This window comes from Polypterus senegalus, chromosome 3, assembly GCF_016835505.1.
Source record: "Polypterus senegalus isolate Bchr_013 chromosome 3, ASM1683550v1, whole genome shotgun sequence".
NCBI classification, from domain to species: Eukaryota; Metazoa; Chordata; class Cladistia; order Polypteriformes; family Polypteridae; genus Polypterus; species Polypterus senegalus.
The window spans coordinates 95,167,736-95,188,185 of record NC_053156.1 but is presented as its reverse complement, the minus strand read 5'-3'; the positions used below and the strand labels follow the sequence as shown (position 1 = coordinate 95,188,185).

General features: G+C 35.8%; 1 protein-coding gene across 3 annotated transcripts in view; it reads right to left on the bottom strand.

The window, feature by feature from the left end:
* dcbld1 (discoidin, CUB and LCCL domain containing 1) overlaps window positions 1–20,450 on the bottom strand; it is a 75,270-nt gene that overhangs the window by 8,405 nt on the left and 46,415 nt on the right. For all 3 annotated transcript variants that reach the window (XM_039747630.1, XM_039747631.1, XM_039747632.1), the window contains exons 6-10: window positions 14,738–14,871; window positions 10,333–10,373; window positions 9,220–9,420; window positions 7,530–7,654; window positions 1,244–1,391 (exon numbers count right to left, since the gene is read on the bottom strand). In XM_039747630.1, the coding sequence (XP_039603564.1) occupies window positions 1,244–1,391; window positions 7,530–7,654; window positions 9,220–9,420; window positions 10,333–10,373; window positions 14,738–14,871 (649 nt within the window). The remainder of the gene's footprint in view (window positions 1–1,243; window positions 1,392–7,529; window positions 7,655–9,219; window positions 9,421–10,332; window positions 10,374–14,737; window positions 14,872–20,450) is intronic.

Genomic DNA, 20,450 nt, shown 5'->3' with positions numbered 1-20,450 from the left:
CCTAGGGATAGGGAAACCTCTTCCAATTATGCCGAGCTGATTATTGTGGCCAAATATGTAATATTAGATGTGAGACAGCAGTACCAGCTTCAAACAACAAAACAAAATGCAGGCAGAATGAATACCACAAACAAAACGCAACAAATGGACAAAAAGAAAATAAAATATAGATCACTGCGCTCTCAAAGTTGGCTTGACCCATTTTTTGAAGTGACAGCTGCCTTTAAGGACCCTTTAAGGCTTGTTCTGAGATCCTGGGTACATTGCTAATTATACATGCAAATTAACCATGTGGTGCTGTGCTGCCAAGCTGACAGGAATCAGTGTTATATTTCCAGTGGCAGTACTCATAATTGTCTCATTATGGTCAGTTAATGCAGTGTTTTATTGACATTCCACTAATAGCCAATGCAAACTGCCCCTTGGTGAAACAAGTCTGAAATGAGATGCATTGAGTGGGAGGGATACCCCTTTGTGAATCAAGTGCACTTAAAATAGGGAAACTTATCATGCAGCACTGTCGATTGCTCTGTTGACCCTCTGTGTTCCATCTGCAAAACAACAGTGGCAACCTGCAACTGAGCTAAGTTGTTAACTGAGCTAATTTATCCCTCAAATGAAAATACTGCAAGCTTTTTTATATAAACAAACATGGTAAGAAAAATACAGCTGGAGTACTGATAGGGGCATGACAACAATGATCTAACAATAGGCCTGTGTAAAAGTTCTGAAGATGGCTGCTCAGTGATGTCACTCTGGCCTTCAAAGCATCATGGGGCACTGGTAGAAAAAAATGTTTGCCCAAGCCAGCAAAAGGTGAATTTCCTGGAAAATATTTGGTGAACGAGGTCAAGAGCATAGAGTATTTGCTGTGAAAAATGCTTTTGCCAATTTCAACAATCAGCACAACTAGACAAGCTCCGGCAGGTGCACATTACTATGTTAAAAATATATTACAGTGTATTGTGCTTTTTTTTTTTAGTTTTTTCAGTTTTTAAAAGCAAAGTACTTGTCAAATACTGTATTAATAGAAATTGAACTGTGAGCATTAATTATTAAAAAAAAATTAAATATAACACTGAGCAAAATAAAATCAGGAGTACAAAAGTAATATATCATCAAGGACTTGATCAAAGTGTGGCTTACAAAGAGAGGCAAATAAAGATAATAATCAATATCTCAGTGTTTATTTCACCTCATATCTATAATTAAATAAAAATTAATATAAATAAAAGATGCTTACTTTTCAAATGTTCACACCCAAGCACTTTAACTTTTAAGGCTATCCTCTGATTCCAAGTGTTTGGAATGATGCGGATATATTGTGCCAAAATAGATGGAAGGAAATTGTTACGGGTCTGATGCTTGCAGTCAAAGTTTCCTTCAAATACCTACAGCATGTTACAAGAGAAAAGAATATTGTACATTTCTGTATAGTGTTCTTAAACATAACATCTTCAAAATTACCAACAGCTTCATGAAGCTTAAGTTTTTAAAAACCATTAAGATCCATAAAGATTAAAAATCAAAGACTCAAAGTAACAATACAAAATTTATTACAATAATCATTTGTTACTAGTATGAGGGAAGTTTTTTCCAAGTCTAGAACTGGTATGCACCCACACTCTTGGGATGAATTATAATTTTGCTATCAACAATGAACGAAGCACAAACTGTCACTTTTTAAAATTTGTGGTTTTGCAACTATCTTCTCTTAGTGCTTACATTTTTAATTATTTTATGTGCAATTTATATGTAAAAGGAGATACCTGTGACATGTAAAAGTGCTTGAGGCAATGGAAAGAACAATAGAATTCACATTATTTTCAACATTTTTTTTTATGAAAAAATGTTTTTCATTTCAAATAAATAAAATAAAAAGATTTTCTACATTTTTGTAGTCATAAATAGCAGCCCAATAAAATGTACTTCTAAAAAGTAATCACCCTCTGGATGTTTTATGATTACTATACAACACTGAATCACAGTAGATTTAATTTAGCTTCTTTGATGCTGGTCTTTGCTAGGATCATCCTCAATAGGATCCATGATCACTTGCTCACCTACCTGTGAACCAAAGCAGTCTCGTTTTACGCTTAAATATACCATTCACTGCATCGTGGCACTGAGGGTTCTCATTGAGCACAAATGCGAATAAAGGCAGAGTTTTATTGCAGCCTTTGACCATTTTTGTAAAGTCTTTGACTCAGTTTGAGCTGGTTGCCCTCAATTACCCTGTGGGACATCCTGAGGGTTCGTGGGATCCCCTCGAGGTTGCTGTATGTCATGGCTGGCCTCTACACTGGTACTGTGAGTGCTGTGCAGAGTGGAGGCAGAACCTCTGCCTTTTTCCCCAATTGATTCTGGGGTTCACTGGAGTGTGTTCTTGCTTCTGCCTTGTTTAATGTTTCAAGGACTGGGTGTTTTGGCTGGGTCATGGGGTCCAGCAGCTGTGAGGCATCTGTTGGCGAAAAAAGATTCACTGATCTTGATTTTGCCAATGATGTTGTGATCTTTGTGGAGTCAATGGAGGCTCTGATCAGGGCTCTCGAGAGACTGAGTGAGGAGTCTCAGTGTCTGGGCTTGCGAGTGTACTGGATAAAAAAACAAGATCCAGGCCTTTAATGACCTCTTTGGGCACAGCTATCAGCAGTGTGTCTGGTGTTGACCGCGTTGAGAGGTTTACTTACCTTGGCAGCAATATTCATGTCTCTGGTGACTCTTCTTATGAAGTCTGTAGACTGGGAGAGCGGGTGGGGGGGTTAGTCATGAAGTCATTAGAAAGGGGTGTGTGACGCTCCCAATGTCTTTGCAAAAGGACAAATCGTGATTTTTTTCCTTTTGGTAATAGACATGCTGTTTTACAGAATGTGATAAGAATGAGTAACTTATGTTTTTTGGTTTTAGACATTTATTCAAATCCAGTATATACTGAAGTAGTACTCATTTTAGGCTTTGATGGTAATGGAGAGTCGAGGCATTTAGCAGTATTTAGCTTTGAATTAACTAACTTTAAATCGCCTTTGTAACATTACCTGAATACCACTTTATTTTATTTGACGAAAATGACATTCCATACGATCAAAACTTAACAAAACAGAATTCAACCCATTTTAATGCAGAGTTCTAGTGCAATCTCTTCCACACCAGTACCACCAAGGACTGCATATATAGCATGTTCAACATTAAGCAGCTGAAGTGAAATAATAATATTAGCCCCTGGTTTAAAAATACAAATACCGAATACAGAAAAATACTTAGTTACATGGTACTTCTGAAACATCTGATTAAGCAATGGCACTATAACTGTGTTCTGACTTAGAACACTTCCCGAGCAAAGCCGGGCAACACAGCTAGTTACAAATAGAACACACAAAATAATTAATTACAGAAGTATTCATCCTATTTAATATGACACACCTAAATCATCACTAAAGTTAATTATTTTAGAGGGTTAAGTTACACATTTAATTATGTATAATCAATAATGTGCCCAAATTATAAGGAAGCAGAGTACAAATGAAACCATATACTCTTGATAATGCTAGATGTAGTTTCAGGTGGCACACAAACTAGTAGCTACACAAATACCCTTTCTAGTCAGTTCTCTTCAGTTTATCATCTGGTCTGCTCTCTTCAGAATTGATAAATGACAGAGAGAGCACAGTCTCCTCCTTTTAGTCCCTCTGCAGCTCCTGAGGCACACTCCCTGGACATTTCTGGGAGGCTTTTCCCCAAAGAAACAGCTCATGCACAGCCCACTATCCAGTTAGGCTACTTTACAGTATGGGTTAATATTTACTAATAAAAAAAGCTCATGTAAGCTCAACCCACCAGTCTAGCCTTTTCTGTAGTAACAAAAAAAAAAAAAAAAACTAAAGTCAAATCCTAAAACTGACTCAGATAGTTCTTCCATTCTCAGTTAAACTAGGGTTAGTAAAGTGTTTTTCCTAGCTTAATGACTTGAACATTACAAATAAAGAAATATTAAATATTTATCATCCTATTTGTTAAATGTTACTCATTGTATACTCCACCACATTCAATTTTCAATTTTGGGATAATACAGACATTAAATTGTAAAGTTTGAGTTCTAAATAAAGTATTTCAAAAATTCAAAGTGTAAATTGTTAGAATGGATATGAAAGAAACCCGTATCTACTTTGAGAAAAAGATTACATTTTCACCAAGTTGAGATGCCACACTATAGCACTTTTACTGGCGTTTCTAAAAATGTACTTAAATGACTACTGTTATACTATGTTAAAATTTGACTAAATGGAAAGCTTGTTTCAATAAGCTATAGCCTAAACAAGAAATGTAATTTATTACTTAGCCATATCAAACATATGCAATGTAAGTTTATAATAAGTGGGAAAACTAGACTCCACAAATCCACAGTACAGGTGGCAAGCAGCCCCAGGCTACTCAAAATATTGTTAAATTGGCCCTAGTGTATTTATTTTCACCCTGTGCCTGACTGCCACACTGTCTGGGTATTTTTTGGTAAGTGTTCCATTTTGTGGTGCTGGTGTAGCATCACTAGTGCTTGCCATTTTCACACTTAGATTTTCCTACCTTTTTTTACTCACTTGTTGATGGATGCTTCCAAAACATTCGTCTACTTGCAGTCAAACAATGAGTGTATAAATGACTTTTTCTTGGTACTACAGATACTGTTAAAAGTTACTATTACATTTCTGGAGTCCGGTATCAACTGGATACTGGAGTATCAGTTCTTGTGGCTCTAGTTTGATTGCCAAATAGTACGCTTTCAATTCTGCATGGTGTTTGTAAGTTCTCTCCATGTTTCTGTATATGTTCTTTGCATAATGCAGTTATATTCCACAATCTAAGAACATGCAGATAGATTGAGAGGCAAACTGAAATTGGATAATTTGAGGGCTTGTGTGCATGAGTGTAGTAGCGGACAATATGGACAAAAAAGAAAAATTAAAATTATTTTGGAAAAATTGTAATTGTCTCAATGTATAGGAAATAATGTTTAATCTACATTTTAATTTACATTTACTTGCGATGCAAGTCAAATGTAATATTGATAAATTCAAAATTCTATATGGGCAATGCGGTTAGTAAAGTTCGCATTAGAAAATAATGTATGCTTCTTCCATGTTGCATTCCTACAAAGTATTATATTCATATTTTTGTGAAGGTTCACAATGCCCAATGTTAAATTTCCCACAAGATATAAGGTACAGAGCTTGTGTTATTGTGTGCAGTTTGTGGTAGGATTAGGAATTCTTTACAAATATTGTTATAAACATCTGATGACGTATTATATACCTTTTGCCGATGCTTGGATTATTAACTGTTAGAATAATCGGACAGGTTTAAGTCAAAATTATCAGGGACTCAGCAACTGGTTATTTCAATAGATTGAAGAAATGAAGCCACTCTAGTAATGTACAGCTTTCCAAATTCTCATTAAATTATTACCCTCAGTATATTACTGTTTTCTTTCAATTCCACACTTATTTAAGATAGGATTGCCCGATCATGGCACCTCAATTCAATGAAGCATTAACACAAACTTTAGACAACAGGACTACTGGTTAATACTACTTAACAGAATGGGTGAATGTACTAACACAGTGTTAATCTCTTGATTCAGTGTTTCCAGTGAAAGATGCCGACATGGTAATTTCACAGGCTTTTTAAAAGCACCAAAGAGAATAATATTTACAGTAATCCTGCAGACCACTGTGCAATGACAGTCATTTTGATAGGAGTTAACATAATGTTTCAAATAATGTTCAATGCAGATGTATCACTGTTAAACAGCAATCAGACGTAATTTGACTGCACATATGATAAACACCAGACCACAACAGGACTAGCTGCGGATCAGTTCAGCTTAATCCTGATCTCCTCCTGTTTTTCCCTGCAATACCACTTAGACCTGAACATCATTTCCTGCTGGTGCTTTACTCTGCAGTCTGTTCTGGATACAGTGCTAGTACGCACTACTACTTGGGTCATACTCCATTCTCAAAGAACAAACTAAAGTTACGCTCAAAACAGACATAAAAATGACAAGTGATTAGTAAATAGGACAGCCAAAAACAAATTTTATTTACTAGGACAATTACAATACCAGAAAATATTAAGTCAGTTTCTGCTGGACTACTGTGGAAATGCAATTCTCTAGGCTATAGATGACTGAAAATGGTTCACCACTACAATTACTGAAAGGTTTAAAATATGAAACAATTATAGATACAGTAATCCCTCGTTTATCGCAGGATATAGGTTCCAAGGCCGGCCTCAATAACTGAATTTCCGCGAAGTAGGGACACCATATTTTTTTAATTAATTAACATGTATTTGGACGTTTTTAAACCCTCCATGTACTGTTTACAACCCACCCTTTACTCTATTAATAACAGGGACAACTGTTAAGCAATATGAAATCGGTAGATAAGTTTACACTTACTGTATAACGAAGTACACGTACCTATATATGACGTGATGATGAATATGCTGTGCAGTAAAAATGATGATGATGAAGGTGATGCTGGCTTTTACGTCTCTTCAGATGGCGGTGCCATTTCCTGGGGCACCTCTTCCACGGTTTCCGAAGGTGTATCCATAGTAGTAGTAGGAACTGGCTCTTTTTTGCGAGGCTGCAAAAACAATGTGATCGGCCGTTGCTGCCGCTGCTTCTTTTTCCGGTCGAAGAGCAGCTTGTAGGCGGTCATGACGTCATCGACCTTGTTGCAAAATTGGACCGATCGAACTATATCGTCGTCCCATTCCTGTGACCGCTCTTGCAGATCCTTAGCCAGTCTGCAGCCACAGCCGCGAACGTTCTCCCTTCCTTCAGCATATCCAGAAGTTTCACCTTCTCAGCGATCGCCATCATTCTTCACATGGCTTTTAGGCTCAGCACCAGCTTCCAAGGAGCACGTTTGGGAGCCATTGCAGGGGTGAAAATTGAAGCGAAGTTCAACACAAAGAAACCACAAAAAAATCACACACAGTACAGTGTAAAGTAAACCGCTCGCCGAGAAAGCTTGAAGCGAAATGGCCGCGACAGAGAGACAAGGGGAGATGCTGTGGGATCTGGGCATCAATCAAGGCACCAATCATGGGCCCGATTAGAAAGCGGGAAGCTGTGATTTGTCGTCTCCCTCCCATGTACCAATCACAGCCCGTGTTACAACGCACTTAGTCACCGAACTTGTTTTGTTGTTCTTGGACTAGGAAACACTACTACTATATTTAAAAACCCGCGAAGTCATGAATCCGCGAAAAGTGAACCACGAAGTAGCGAGGGATTACTGTATTTTGTTATCACTCAGCTGTACAGGAGTATGCCATACAAGGTCCTGGTACTCCATGCATCCTGTTTGCCCACAATGTATAGATGCATTCTTTACGGAAAAAAGTCCCCACATGAGCAAAGCAGTGATAAATTCTGTGCCACATGTAATATGAAAACAAGTGATGAAACATGATATAAAAACAAGATTTAAAGAAACATTTTAAATATTAATAGTAGATCTTACCTTATCTTCTACCCCAAAAGCATTTTGGTAGTTTTTCCACACTGATCCATCATTGCTATACTGAATTTTATAGGTCTTCACATAAAAATTAAAATCTGGAAGTGTTGACCCTGTAGTTATGATCCCTAAAGATAAAAGGGATAATGATTTCATTGAAAATTTTAAATTATTATCTTAACAGTATGAAAAACTATTTTCAATTATTATGATACACAAACATTAACTGGTAACATTTAAAATTTTTTTTGAATATGGTGTTTGAAAGATACCATCTGCAAAATCTTTAGTCCTACTGGGAGACTTAAATGTTCAAATAGGGAATGACAAGACAAGGACAGTCAGTTGTTACTGGAGACTTGAAATGATACAAACTCCACATTCGAATACAAGGTTGTTGATAGGTTTACCTAGCACAAGAGTAATGTGGCTTATGGGTGCACCATTTTGGGGGGTTCGGTTTGGAACGACTGAAAATGGTATAATGCTCAATTTGTTGGCCAAATGTGAGACACTATTTTTGTAACTCTCTCACACCGCACTTTTAAGTGTCTACTATTCTGCAAAGAATGAGCGATACCTTACATCTCAATACACTCAGGACATTGGAGCCATCTATAAAGGATTACACTAGATTGTTTACAATGATAAATGGGTAGTTGTGACATAATGCAAGAGACAACAATGCTTTTGTAAAAGCAAATGCAAAAGATAAGAAAAAAGTAATCAACACAAATCAACACTGCAAGTTAAGTTTCACAAACAATGAGGATCCTTGAACCTTACTAACCAATGAATGGTCAATCACCCCTAAAAGCTAACTGCACCAATATTTACTTACTATTTATTTATTTATTTTCAGTTGAGTCTTTAGGTGCCTTGTGCATGAAAAGGACATTATATAAATAAAGTGTAGATATAAATAAAATTTATTATTATTGTTATAATAATATAGAAAGTACCTACTCAGGTGGCCATGTCTGTCTGCATGATAAAAATCAGTGCCCAGTGGACCAGTTTTGTTTAAACTTGACATAATTATTCTTCAAGAAAATTTCTCTGGAAAGCTCCATTTTCATGTTCTGAACTCATTTCTGAAATTTCAAAACTACCTATTGAAAATATCTGGCAAATTAACCTACTTGCCTATGTTAAAAAAAGGCAAAATTCTGTGTGACTTCTATTATTGATTAGTTTACCGTTCCAGATTTACCTTGAGAGAAGTCATGTAAAGTTGAATATTTTGCATGTTTCTCTTTTATTCACTTGGCAGCTACTCATGATTTCAAAACAGATTTCCATTAACCACAAAAGAAAAACTTTGTTTTACTGCTTTGAAGCCCATTTTACATTGATGTGGAAGGCAGATTAATCATGTTTGCGACACCCAAATGGGACAAAACGTCAATATGATAAATAGTGTTGTCTTTTGCAGAAACACTAAAAGCATTGAAGCTTTTTTTAAACAATGCAACAACAACAAAAAAAGTGAATTGCTATGAATATCTAAAAAAAAAAATAAAAAAAAATGTAGGTTCCAAAAAATGTAACGGTTTTATCATCTAGTGGGCTGCTGCCAGTACCACGTCTCATATAAACAAAATCAAAGACATTTATTTCTACATGAAAGACAAGAAATCAAATGCATTTACTTAGTGCAGGCAATTTTCTTTACTAATTTCTCCAGCCTCACCTGTGATGTTCTTTTTTTCCCCAAGGTCTATGGTTAGTGATTGTTGCACGTTGTTATGATCAGCTGCCCAAGCTATTCCAGTGCCATCAATTCTAGCACAATCTGCAGACCAATCCATTATCTGTCCATTTTCACTTCTGCTTTGCCAGCTAGATGTAGCTGTGATGGCATCCTTTTCTAATCTGAGTGCACTGTTACATTCTACAAAAGATCCACATAATTTAATTCTTTACATTTAAAAAAATACAGCTAAAATTAAATCATTGCTTTACAGATTGACGTTGAAGGGAATGATCAAATGTAGAATTGTTAATATAGTATTACATGGCTAAACAGATAAGTTAAATTTCCCTCATGCTTTAAATTGGTACTTGACATATTTGTAAAGACATACTTTGAAATGTTTAACACATTTAACCTGATTCTTTGAAAAGAAACCATTAAATTATGCATGCATACTGTAAAAGTAATAATAGGTAAAATGTGAATGAATGGGAAAATGTATTGAGAAATTGATGAAATTCTTTTATAAACACACTATTTTTCATCTTTTTACACTGAAATCATACCCAGTAACCAACAACTTTCAACTGGTAAGAGATTCAATTATGGATCGAAACTTTAAAAAGTTTCTCTCTCCTGTTAATTGACACATCCAAGAATAAGTATGGTTATGTAAAGCCAGTCAGTTCTTCATCACTAAATGTTGATAACTTCTTAAGCAGACTGATATTGATTTATAGTACTAATTTCATAGTGCATGAAACATCACAGGTGAATGAAAACAATTCAGTAATAAAACACCCTATAATTATTTTATTATGGATATATGTATGTATATAAACAATTCAATAATTTTACTGCACAATAATTTTAAAGAACAGACAAACAGTTCCCATAATATAAGTATTTGGACAAGTGGCTTTGATTAACTTTACGTTATCAGATATAATAAACCAAGTCCAGCTCTCCATTTCTGATAATGTCATTAGAACTTCACTAGCATCAACTGCTACTGTCTGTAGTGTGCTAGATGCTATATTTGCATAATTCTGTAAGTCATATCAAGCTTCAGTGGAGTTAACATGTGACAAAATAATAAACTATACTTACCATTTGCGCTGAAAATGAACCTTCTATCAGACAAAGATCCACTAAAAGAAAAAAAATAGCAAATAAATTGTACAGAGAAAAAACATTAAACAATTACACTCTTATTTCACCTAATATAAAAAAAGTTACTTTATTTGTTACATTGACTGTTTTTCTCTTTATAGTTGAAGGTAAAATTCCAGATAACTTGACAATAAGGATAAAATAAAAAAAGAAATTGTCCACACGTAATTTGAGCTCAGCCTGGTCAGGCATTAAAATTTTAGTTGGCAAGCATCATTTAATAAATAATCATACAAGGGTTTCTTGTTTTATTCTCAACTTTGATTTAGCTAACAGATTTAATGAATTCCATTTAAGAGTCATGCAGTTGGGGTTTACTGAGCAAGGGCAATAAATGACAGCAGGAGGTTTCAGATAAAGGATTTTATTTTATTTGTAGAGAACATCAGAAAATAAATAAATAAAACAAACAAATCAATAAATAAAAGTCCTTGATCCGGTCATCTTACTGAAAGACTCTTAAAATTCTGCACATGGCAGCTCAGCCCCACATTTAGTCTTATTTTCAAGTTATTATATCAGCAGGAAGGTCCCTGAGTGGTGGCAACAGGCTATAAACTCTTCTTATAGCTAAAAACAAAATCCAAAAAAATATTAGACTTCAGACTACTGCCTCAGACGTCACTAGCAATGACAGATATCCTGTGAAAAACAGAGGAAACTGTCTATTACATCGATTTCAGCTCGTTTACCAAGCTAATAAAGGGACAGAGTACACTACTGTTAATTTGTTTCATATGTTGGATAACCACCAAGTGGATGTCAAGACTTCAGCAACTGTTTATTGACTTCTCATCAGGTTTTAACACAATCAAGGACAACTGTCTTTTAGAAAGGGACTTATTGTCGATTTTATTATCAATTTTAACTTGGACTATAATTTGTACAAGTGGAACACGCAGACCTTATCTCTTCAAATAAACAGGAATCGAAAGGGGTAAAAACCACCACTATAATGATGAATATGAATTTTGAACATGCAGGCACCATGTCCTGGGAGATTATCAATAGAGGCTCCAATGGATGTGAAAGATAAGGAGCTGTGAATAATATGTATGTGTATGTCTAGTATTCAAATAAAGGGCAATGGAAAGGTAGTTAGAGGCATTGTAACGTAGAAGTTGCAAACGAAAAAAAACTATGATTTTTGTGTTTTTTTTTTTTTTTTAAATAAACACAAAGACAAACAAATGGAAGAATTTGATGAAACATTAAACGAAAAGCATGTACCAAAAGTATTGTGTATTATAATGTTATAACACCGTTTGTCTGAATAATTACCTTTTAACTTGTGGAAGCTGTATGGAGTCTGTATGTGCCTGTAGTCCGTACATATGTTTAAGTTTATTAGTGGTGGCTGACATACTAATATTTGAATAAATATCTACAAACCAAAAAATAAAAATTACTTACTGGAAAGCTGCATTTTTAGGTGCTCTCTTTTCATTAGATTAAAAAACAGAATCTCAATTAGGTATAGAAACAAATTGGTGTTTATTCTGTTCCATCATGATTCACTTATTATTATTACTTTTATTTTTTTTTTTTTTTAATTCAGTCCGTTTTTGTTACCTCAAAAACCAGTCAACACTGAATGTCTGTATTGCACACTGAATGGTGATATACAGGTGGACAACAGTTTTGGCTTTTTCAAAAACCAGAAGGCTGTTCATTTCAGATTTATTATGAAGCGTGGTGTACACAGTAAAATCAAATGCATGGTTGACCAAGTGCTGATTGTTTCTGTGTAGATTATGTCAACTATGGCAATGTGTTCCAAATAATTTTTTCTTGTACTTTCTGTGGAAGAGATAATGCCTTTCAGTATGTATGGTGGTGCACATGTAGTAAACAATGTGTTTTCATTTTGGTAACATTTTCCCTTTGAAAAAATAGTGCCTCACAGTGAGGACATAGCCAATCCAACTTTCACAAGTAGTGCTCATTTATCAGACATTGATGTGGTGTTGCAAAACCAGTGCTCATATGTTGGCGTGAGCAGCGAGTGGTGGAAGATCTGTTTGTATTCAGGAAAACATGCAAGCATGTTTGGTGGGGTCTTAGTCTGTCTCGAGGGTGACGCCTAGCATGTTAATGGGTCAAAGCATCAGCATATTTCTCAATGGCTCTATATTCATAGTATGTGTGGCACTGTCTTTTTGTCTTACAGACTGTTATTGGCCAGCAGCGAAAAATTTCCTGTGCTTGGTTTGAAGGTGTACAGAGTTGGTAGCTGTTGCTTTTCTTTGTGGCATTGCATTGTTTGTGATGTTCTTTTTTATTAAGAGTGTAATTAACGCTCAGTAGATGGCATTGGTCTTCCTCTGTTTGTGAGCTTGCTAAGCCTTTGCTCTGCATTTCACAGGGGCATTTGTGGAGGTGGCTATCAGTAGATATACAAACTCAGGTCATAATGTTAAAGGTGCTGCCACCTTGGCCATAGGTGGGAGGTGGTAAGGACTTAGTGAGGGTTTATAGATGCATGACTCATGTAAGCGATGAAGATGATCACACTGCCAGTGCAATGTAGGTCATGGTCAGCACGTGTCAAGAGTGTTTCTTATCTTGTCTGGCATATGGCATGAACACATGTTGAAACAGGTGGAGAATGCACATATCACAAATGCCAGCACTCCTGGTTACAGTGCCAAGGTTACTGTAAGTGTCTTCAGTTGGTAAAGTTATTTTCATGTCAGACCTGTGATTGTCCATAGTTTACATGGCAGCGATGTAGTATAGTGCATGCCGGTGGCCTTTCTTGTGAGTGCTGTGTGGTGGTGTGCATGACATGATTAAGTCTTAAACTGCGACCACTGTAGGCCACACATTGAATTCATGGGTCTAGTTCATGTCGGACCAGCGGCGTGATTGGTCGGCTGTACTTGTTATGTGTCAAATAGCACAGCAGGGTGAGCAGCCTTGCATATCTTATCGAGTCAGGCTCACTCCTACGTCTGTGCCAGCCAAGAGAGAAACTTGAAGCCCAAGTTCAGTCCTGCCATCCCCTGTTCATTAAATTCATAGGCTGCATTACATGTGTCATCGCATAAGCTTTCACTTGAGACTAGTGTTGATCAGCGAATTTCACCAAAGCGTTATTCACAGAGAATTTGCTGCATTTGCTTTTGCCCTTGACTGTCGAATTATTTACTGATAATGCGGCCAGTTTAGGAGATTTTTTATTTTTTTTTAATACCAATGCCCCCATAATGCTTTGCGAGGCCAGAGTCATGTCCTCAGGAGCTATAATAGCCAACATTGATGAGACACTGTGGTATAAAATGCTGATCACTTGCATTACAGACGAGTTATGTTTGCTTGTAGCCAAATATGCAGGTCAATCTTCAAATTCCATATCAATATAAGAGAAGGTGGCTCGTGCCCTATGCATGCATAATATTTAGCCAAGTGGCGGGGTGAGAGTGAAAGATGTTTCTGTCGTTTTGATAGAATAAAAAATGCAAAGCATCATCACAGACAGTTTAGAGAGCCTTCAGTGCAACTTCAAAAAACAGAATGAACTAGTGGTTTCAATCATAACACGTCACTTTGAATTTTCTGCCTTTAAAAGACCTGATATTTTTTTGTGTCTTTTGACTATGATTTTGGCATTTCAGCTTTCTTTTGATGAAATATATGATTGCGTGTCTCTGACTGCATTCTTTCTTCTTTGATATCAGGGAGGCATGGTGGTACAGTGGTTGGTATTGCTGCCGCATAGCTCAAGTCACCATTTTGGGCACAATAATCAGTCCGGTATAGCCCTCAGTAACACTTTAAGGACGATTGCACCATTATAATCCAGTCAAATCTAGTTTAGTTTCTCCATCCCCAATGACCTTGATGCAGTTTGATAAGTTCAACAAATATCGCAAACATTTCTGTGATTTTGAGGAACTCGTGATGAAGCGAACTCTGCAGTTTTCGCTCATCACTAATTGAGACCAAAATCAAATGTCAGGTGTGGATGAGTTTTTGCAAGACAGGCAGGCCTTAAATTTTTTAAATGATAGATCACCGATTGATATTCTATGCTGGATGTTCTGTCACTTACATTGTACAAATATATAGATATATATTATATATCGCTATACAAATGGTTGTCACAGTGAATTTCAAAATACTGTAGATTCATCTTAAGAACCAAATAAGTTATAATTCAGCTATAGATGATTTTCTTAACTGGTGAGTTTGCTTTAAAGATCTGTAGTTGGGGGTAAACAGGTACACATTTAGCAATTTGAAAAACAAAGTGGTGGCGGTTACTTCAGTGCAAATTTTCTTCTGCAATATTCCACAGACTTAAAAATAATAAAAATAAATATGAATAATTGGCACTCACTCTTTTGATTGTATCCCATTTGCTCTTGTGCCTCCATAATGACCAATGCCTTTATGTTGAACTACTGATATTTCTCCACCTAACTCATCCAGTATCACACCAGCATGAATAGCTGCTTTACACAAAACTGAGGTCTAAATAAAACAGAAAAAATATTCATCAGTGTGATTCAATTTTTGGAGAAAAAAGGAGAATAAAGAATGATTTATTGAAGTGTTTATATCTGTACAATAGCTTAGTATGGCAGAATGAATGTCTATTTTATAAAATGTGTATAGATGACAGTTAATGCTAGCTCAAAATATAATCATACAAGGCAAATGAGCTTACAAATCTGAGAAACGAAAACTTACAATATGTATTCAGGGTTGCAGAATAAATGTAAATTATAGTCTGAATATGTACTATAAAGATCAGCTGAACAGACACTATAAAATTAAAACTATTGACTTTAGAAACATGAGATAACATACAAAATGCAATTGACACACTAAAGAAAATTATAAACAAGTCTGATATTTACAGAATAACAGTGTTAGGACTAATAAGTGCCACTTCCCTTTTCTTGATGGCAGAAATTCATGAAGGTTATCATTTCAACCACATCATTAATAATAACTTAACATTATAGTTAATTAGGAAGTAAATTTCGCTTTTAAGTACTATTTTCCTATTTCACTAAAGTCTTTAGTTGCAAAGTTACTCGTCAATTTTCTATGGAAAAAAAAACAAAAGGTATTTATTAATATCTGACAATTGGGTGTGGTGCACAAGACTAATATGATGGACCTAGCATGGTGTCGAGTGAAAAATCAGCCTAAAAGAGACATTCAACATGCCAGTAGTTGGCAAGGAGGTCCTAGGAAAAGCGAACCCAAAAAAGGAATGTCAGAGTTGAAAGTACTTCCTAACAGCTAGTTTAAGACTGAGACATACATGATTGTACTGCCTAACCAATAATGCATAAAGGCTATAAGTCTTGTGGAACTAAAATTTCTCAGGTGCAAGGACACCCACAGCTGTAAGAGAAAGTTTTAATCTGGAATCTCTCAAGTAAATATAGGGCCACCCCAACACTAGAAAGGACTCTAATGCTTGGCTGGGAGATTAAAACCACCACATGGCCAGGGATAAACAGAAACTGGAAGAAGATAAGATGGGAATGAGCTACCACTCTTAGTAGTTAGAGTTTAAAAACTGCTAGGCATGTCCAGAATGATGCAGAATTGTTGTGTTTGGACCTGGGTATTTAGTTCCCAACATTATTCCTTAAGTCCCCTCCTGATTATTTTTTGTATGGTATATGATTTTTCTCTACTTTACACCCTGAGGGAATTTTTCAGCAATTTCCACCTGAGGGGAGAACACCAAAATAAATTCTTATTATTCAAAAAATAAAGGAAAGACAGTCAATTTTTCATTAAAACCTGGCAGACAACTTCTCAAATGTGATAGAAATTGTTTTTGTTAAATTTAAACATTCCTTTACTTAGAAACTGATGCCAAAATAGCAAAAAATATAAAAAACAAAAAACAAAACAGGCACTCACAGTGACTTCTTCCCAAGTTTTTGTTTTAAGATACACTTTATCTCATGTACAAGCAATACAAGCAATGCCAGGCCATTTTTTCACCTTTGAGGTGTTCCCAGACATGTCAATTGTACCTGTCTAAAGTTTCATGTTGGTAACACAAAGAAATATACAAATTGTTACAGCATTTGGCACCATGGGCAACCCTCCCACCTCCAGAATCTTTCCAGGCAGGGATGCCTAAAATATTAATATAATGTAAAATTTCTATAAACATATTTATATAAAAGATAATTTCTCACATAAACACTCAAAAAATTCATATATTTTAATTTATTTTGCTCACGCCACCCATCGTTGGAAATGTACTATACAATGGTATAAAACTTGCGATGGCATAGCAGACTGAGCCAGTGTCACCCACCCAGAAACACCATATGGTCGGTGCCAGCTTTTCATGCCCATCTGTTCTTTTACGAAGGAAAACTCACGATCATTCCACCGCAGAAAAACGTGGTTTTGGCTTGGTTTGTTCAGGTGAATATGCTGTAAATTTTGATATATAACTTTGTATAAATTTGCTGTTATTTTGTGAAGTTATATGAGAGAACACATGAAAATTCAGATGTGCACGATGAGGCGGGAGCTCCATTATGTAAGCCTGGGCGACTCCTTTTGTTCAAACATGGCCATCTGACAAATTGTTGGAAACATCACAGTCTCAGCTATTCAATGATTTACAATTTTTTAGAAATGGTTAACTGCACAGTGATATATTTGGGCTTGTTTTGATCAGGACAATCTGCTGTAAGTACTGATATGTCACTTGTATATTTTTGAAGTTTCAGATTAGCGGTGTGACGATTTCCCTTGTTTATGGCCTGTGGCTGGCGTTTGCTTGTCAGACAGCTCAGTGCATAGGTTGAAATCTACTCGTCAAGATCTTTTGATTGAGGTACAGAATAATTACTAGGTAGATTTTCAATTTTTTTTGGTGATGGTTTATGACACACCCAACGTATGATTTCATACCAGATTAAAAGTCAAATGTATATACTATAACAATGTGATCACTATGAGTGTGTAGTAGACACCTGTCGCTTGAAAATGAGGTACTGTTTGTGTCGGTGTGTGTTGTAGTTCGTCTCTGTAATGCAGTGAAAGATTTTTTTAAAACATTTGTGAACCCTTGTCAGCCCGGTACCAGGCTGCTTAGTGTTTAAGAGGATTAGTAAATTAAGAATCTGCTATTACATGGCTCACTGTGAAAAATACAAAGCATAGCATGAACTGAATTGTTTTGACTGAGCTCTGAAAATAGGTCCTGCCACAGAAGGCATACAGAATCAAGCTTTCCAGCAAAATAAATATATAAAAAAATAAAAAACACTGTAACAACTGTGTATCTGAGACATACCATAATGAAAAATCTAGCTATAATTCAGAGACAATGGCAAAATAGCATTAGCCTGCTATTGCAGTACTACAGTACTGGTTTCTACTGCTTTCTCATTATCAATATTTCTTTCTAAACCCTTTCCTCACAATTTATTAATAACATACAACCCCCAAATCCCCTGCTCCAACAACTCAGGCAATAACTTTCTCCTGTTAGCTGAGCTCTAGTCAAAATTGACACCACAGATTCCACACTCAATTTGCCTTACAGTCAGTCACAGGTCCTTTTATACTAGCGCCTGTAAGTACTTATAGCTCCTGTAAAGATCTTTTCAGGGACAGGGCTGTCTGACGTTGGACCTAGGACACAGCTCATCTTTTTGGTGCCTACTATCCTGGCTGTCTGACAGGAACAAATCTAGAATAGAAGTTAGGCCTCCAGCATAAACATCTACCTCTCTACTGCCCCTCAATTCAGCTGACTCTTACCACCTCTATAAATAATGCTAATAGAAGAAGTAATAGTAGGGAGGGAAGAAGGGAAAGATGGGTAACAGTCTCAAACATATGTATTTTTACCGATGCAAAAAAGCTTTTTCTATTTAATAAACAGTTTTCAAAACAATTAACAGTTTACACATATTGCATTTTAAAATCAGCACTTTATGGAGATTTAATTACAAAATTTGAAGTTTGATATGCTTTAAGTAAGTCTTTAAATATCTAGCTACAAAGTAATCACTTCATTTTTTTTTTTTCAAAGGAATGATGTTTTGTTCGATTATGGCATTAGGATTAAATTGGTACGCTTGGTGGGCAATACGATCTTATACCGAGATAACAATATTTTCCACAGTCCTGATGATACCAATGCTGTATCGTGATATCAATATATAAATAATTAAATACATAGTTCTTCAAAGTTATTGGAAGTACAGAAAAAAACATGGCGAGAGTTTGCAGCCGGTAAAATTTTTTTTGCATAAATGCTTTTGTGATAAATCTGTAGTAGAACAGTGCACACATGAACCATAAATTAACCATATTAAAATAATGAAAATAAGTACTTTGTAAGTTATAAAAAAAATCTCTAAATAATTACCATTTTTTCTTTATTACAAAAAGTGCAAAAGGTCACTTTTTATAAATTGTGTTAGTCATAATGAATGCACAACTGTTAATTCCAAACTGGAACTTAATTTTGTCTCGCTTTGTGACTTCTTTTTAAAGCTGGATTATTGTCCAGAATAACTAATTTATTTTTAAAACATAAATTATGAACATAAGCCAATAGCTGCAAAGTGAAAACACAATCTGATTTATTAATCAAGCCATTTATTTGGATGTTAGGCTAACACAAAAAATACCTTCTAACAAGTATTGTGCTTTGGCCATTTACATCTACCAAAACAATTTGTAATCTGTGTCAGAAATGGCCTACTTTTGCTCATTTGTTTAGCGCCAACACTCAGATCACATTTGTTCTACAGTTAGTAGTCATACAGATGAGATGTTATTCTTTCATGCCCTTCCTTACCTCTCCTGTAATTATTTCTGCTGTGTGATTATCTGTGAAGTAAGAATTCTGAAGGCATCTATTTTGGCTTCAGTTGTAGTCCATATAGTGAAAAGTGAGACTTACAGTATGTATAGTATGGCTAAACGGTACAGCCTGATGATTAAGTCAGTCATTGGAGAAAAAAAATGCAGTGCTATTTATCGATAACTCTATCATGATATTCCGTATGGAGTTCTGGTGTACACATCTGACTAAAATATTTATAGCCTGCTGCTGTGGGCTGGCACCCTGCCTGGGGTTTGTATTCTGCCTTGCGCCCCGTGTTGGCTGGGATTGGCTCCAGCAGACTCCCGTGACCCTGTAGTTAGGATATAGCGGGTTGGATAATGGATGGATGGATGGATTTATAGCCTGCTATCTCCAGTCCAAGGTTCAAATAAACTTCCTGAAGACTCCTTTATGTACGGCCTGAATTGGATCTATACCTTTCAGTTAGTGATGACAATATATCCTTGTCTCGTTTGCGTTTCCGAATGGATGAGTAGTAATTTTCTCAAACTAAATAGAGAGAAAACAGAAATTTTAGCAATTGGCAATAATGGATATAATGAGAAATAAACTTGATGCATTAGGATTAAAAGTCAAGACGAAGGTAAAGAATTTAGGGGTAACTATTGATCTGACCTGAATTTTAAAATCACATATTAATCAGATTACTAGGACAGCATTTTTTCACTTATAAGCAAAATAATATAGCAAAAGTTAGACCTATAAAATTGCAAGATGCTGAAAAATTAGTTCATGGTTTTGATTTCAGTCAGCTAGATTACTGTAACGCACTCCTCTCAGGACTACCAAAAAAAGACATCAATCGATTGCAAAGAGTGCAGAATACAGCTGCTAGAATCTTAACTCGGAAAAGAAAATCTGAGCACATCTCTCCAGTTCTGATGTCACTACATTGGTTACCTGTGCCATTTAGAATTGACTTTAAAATAGTGCTTATGGTTTATAAAGCCTTAAATAATGTCTCTCTATCTTATATTTCAGAATGTCTTACACTCCAAATCGTAACCTTGGATCTTCAATTGAGTGTCTACTTAGAATTCCAAGAGCTAAACTTAAAAGAAGTGGTAAAGTGGCCTTCTGCTGTTATGCACCTAAAATCTGAAATCATGGTCTGAGGACAACAACCTCACCCTGAACACAGGTAAGACGAAGGAGAGGATAGTGGACATGAGGAAGGAGAGCAGATCTCACCGGC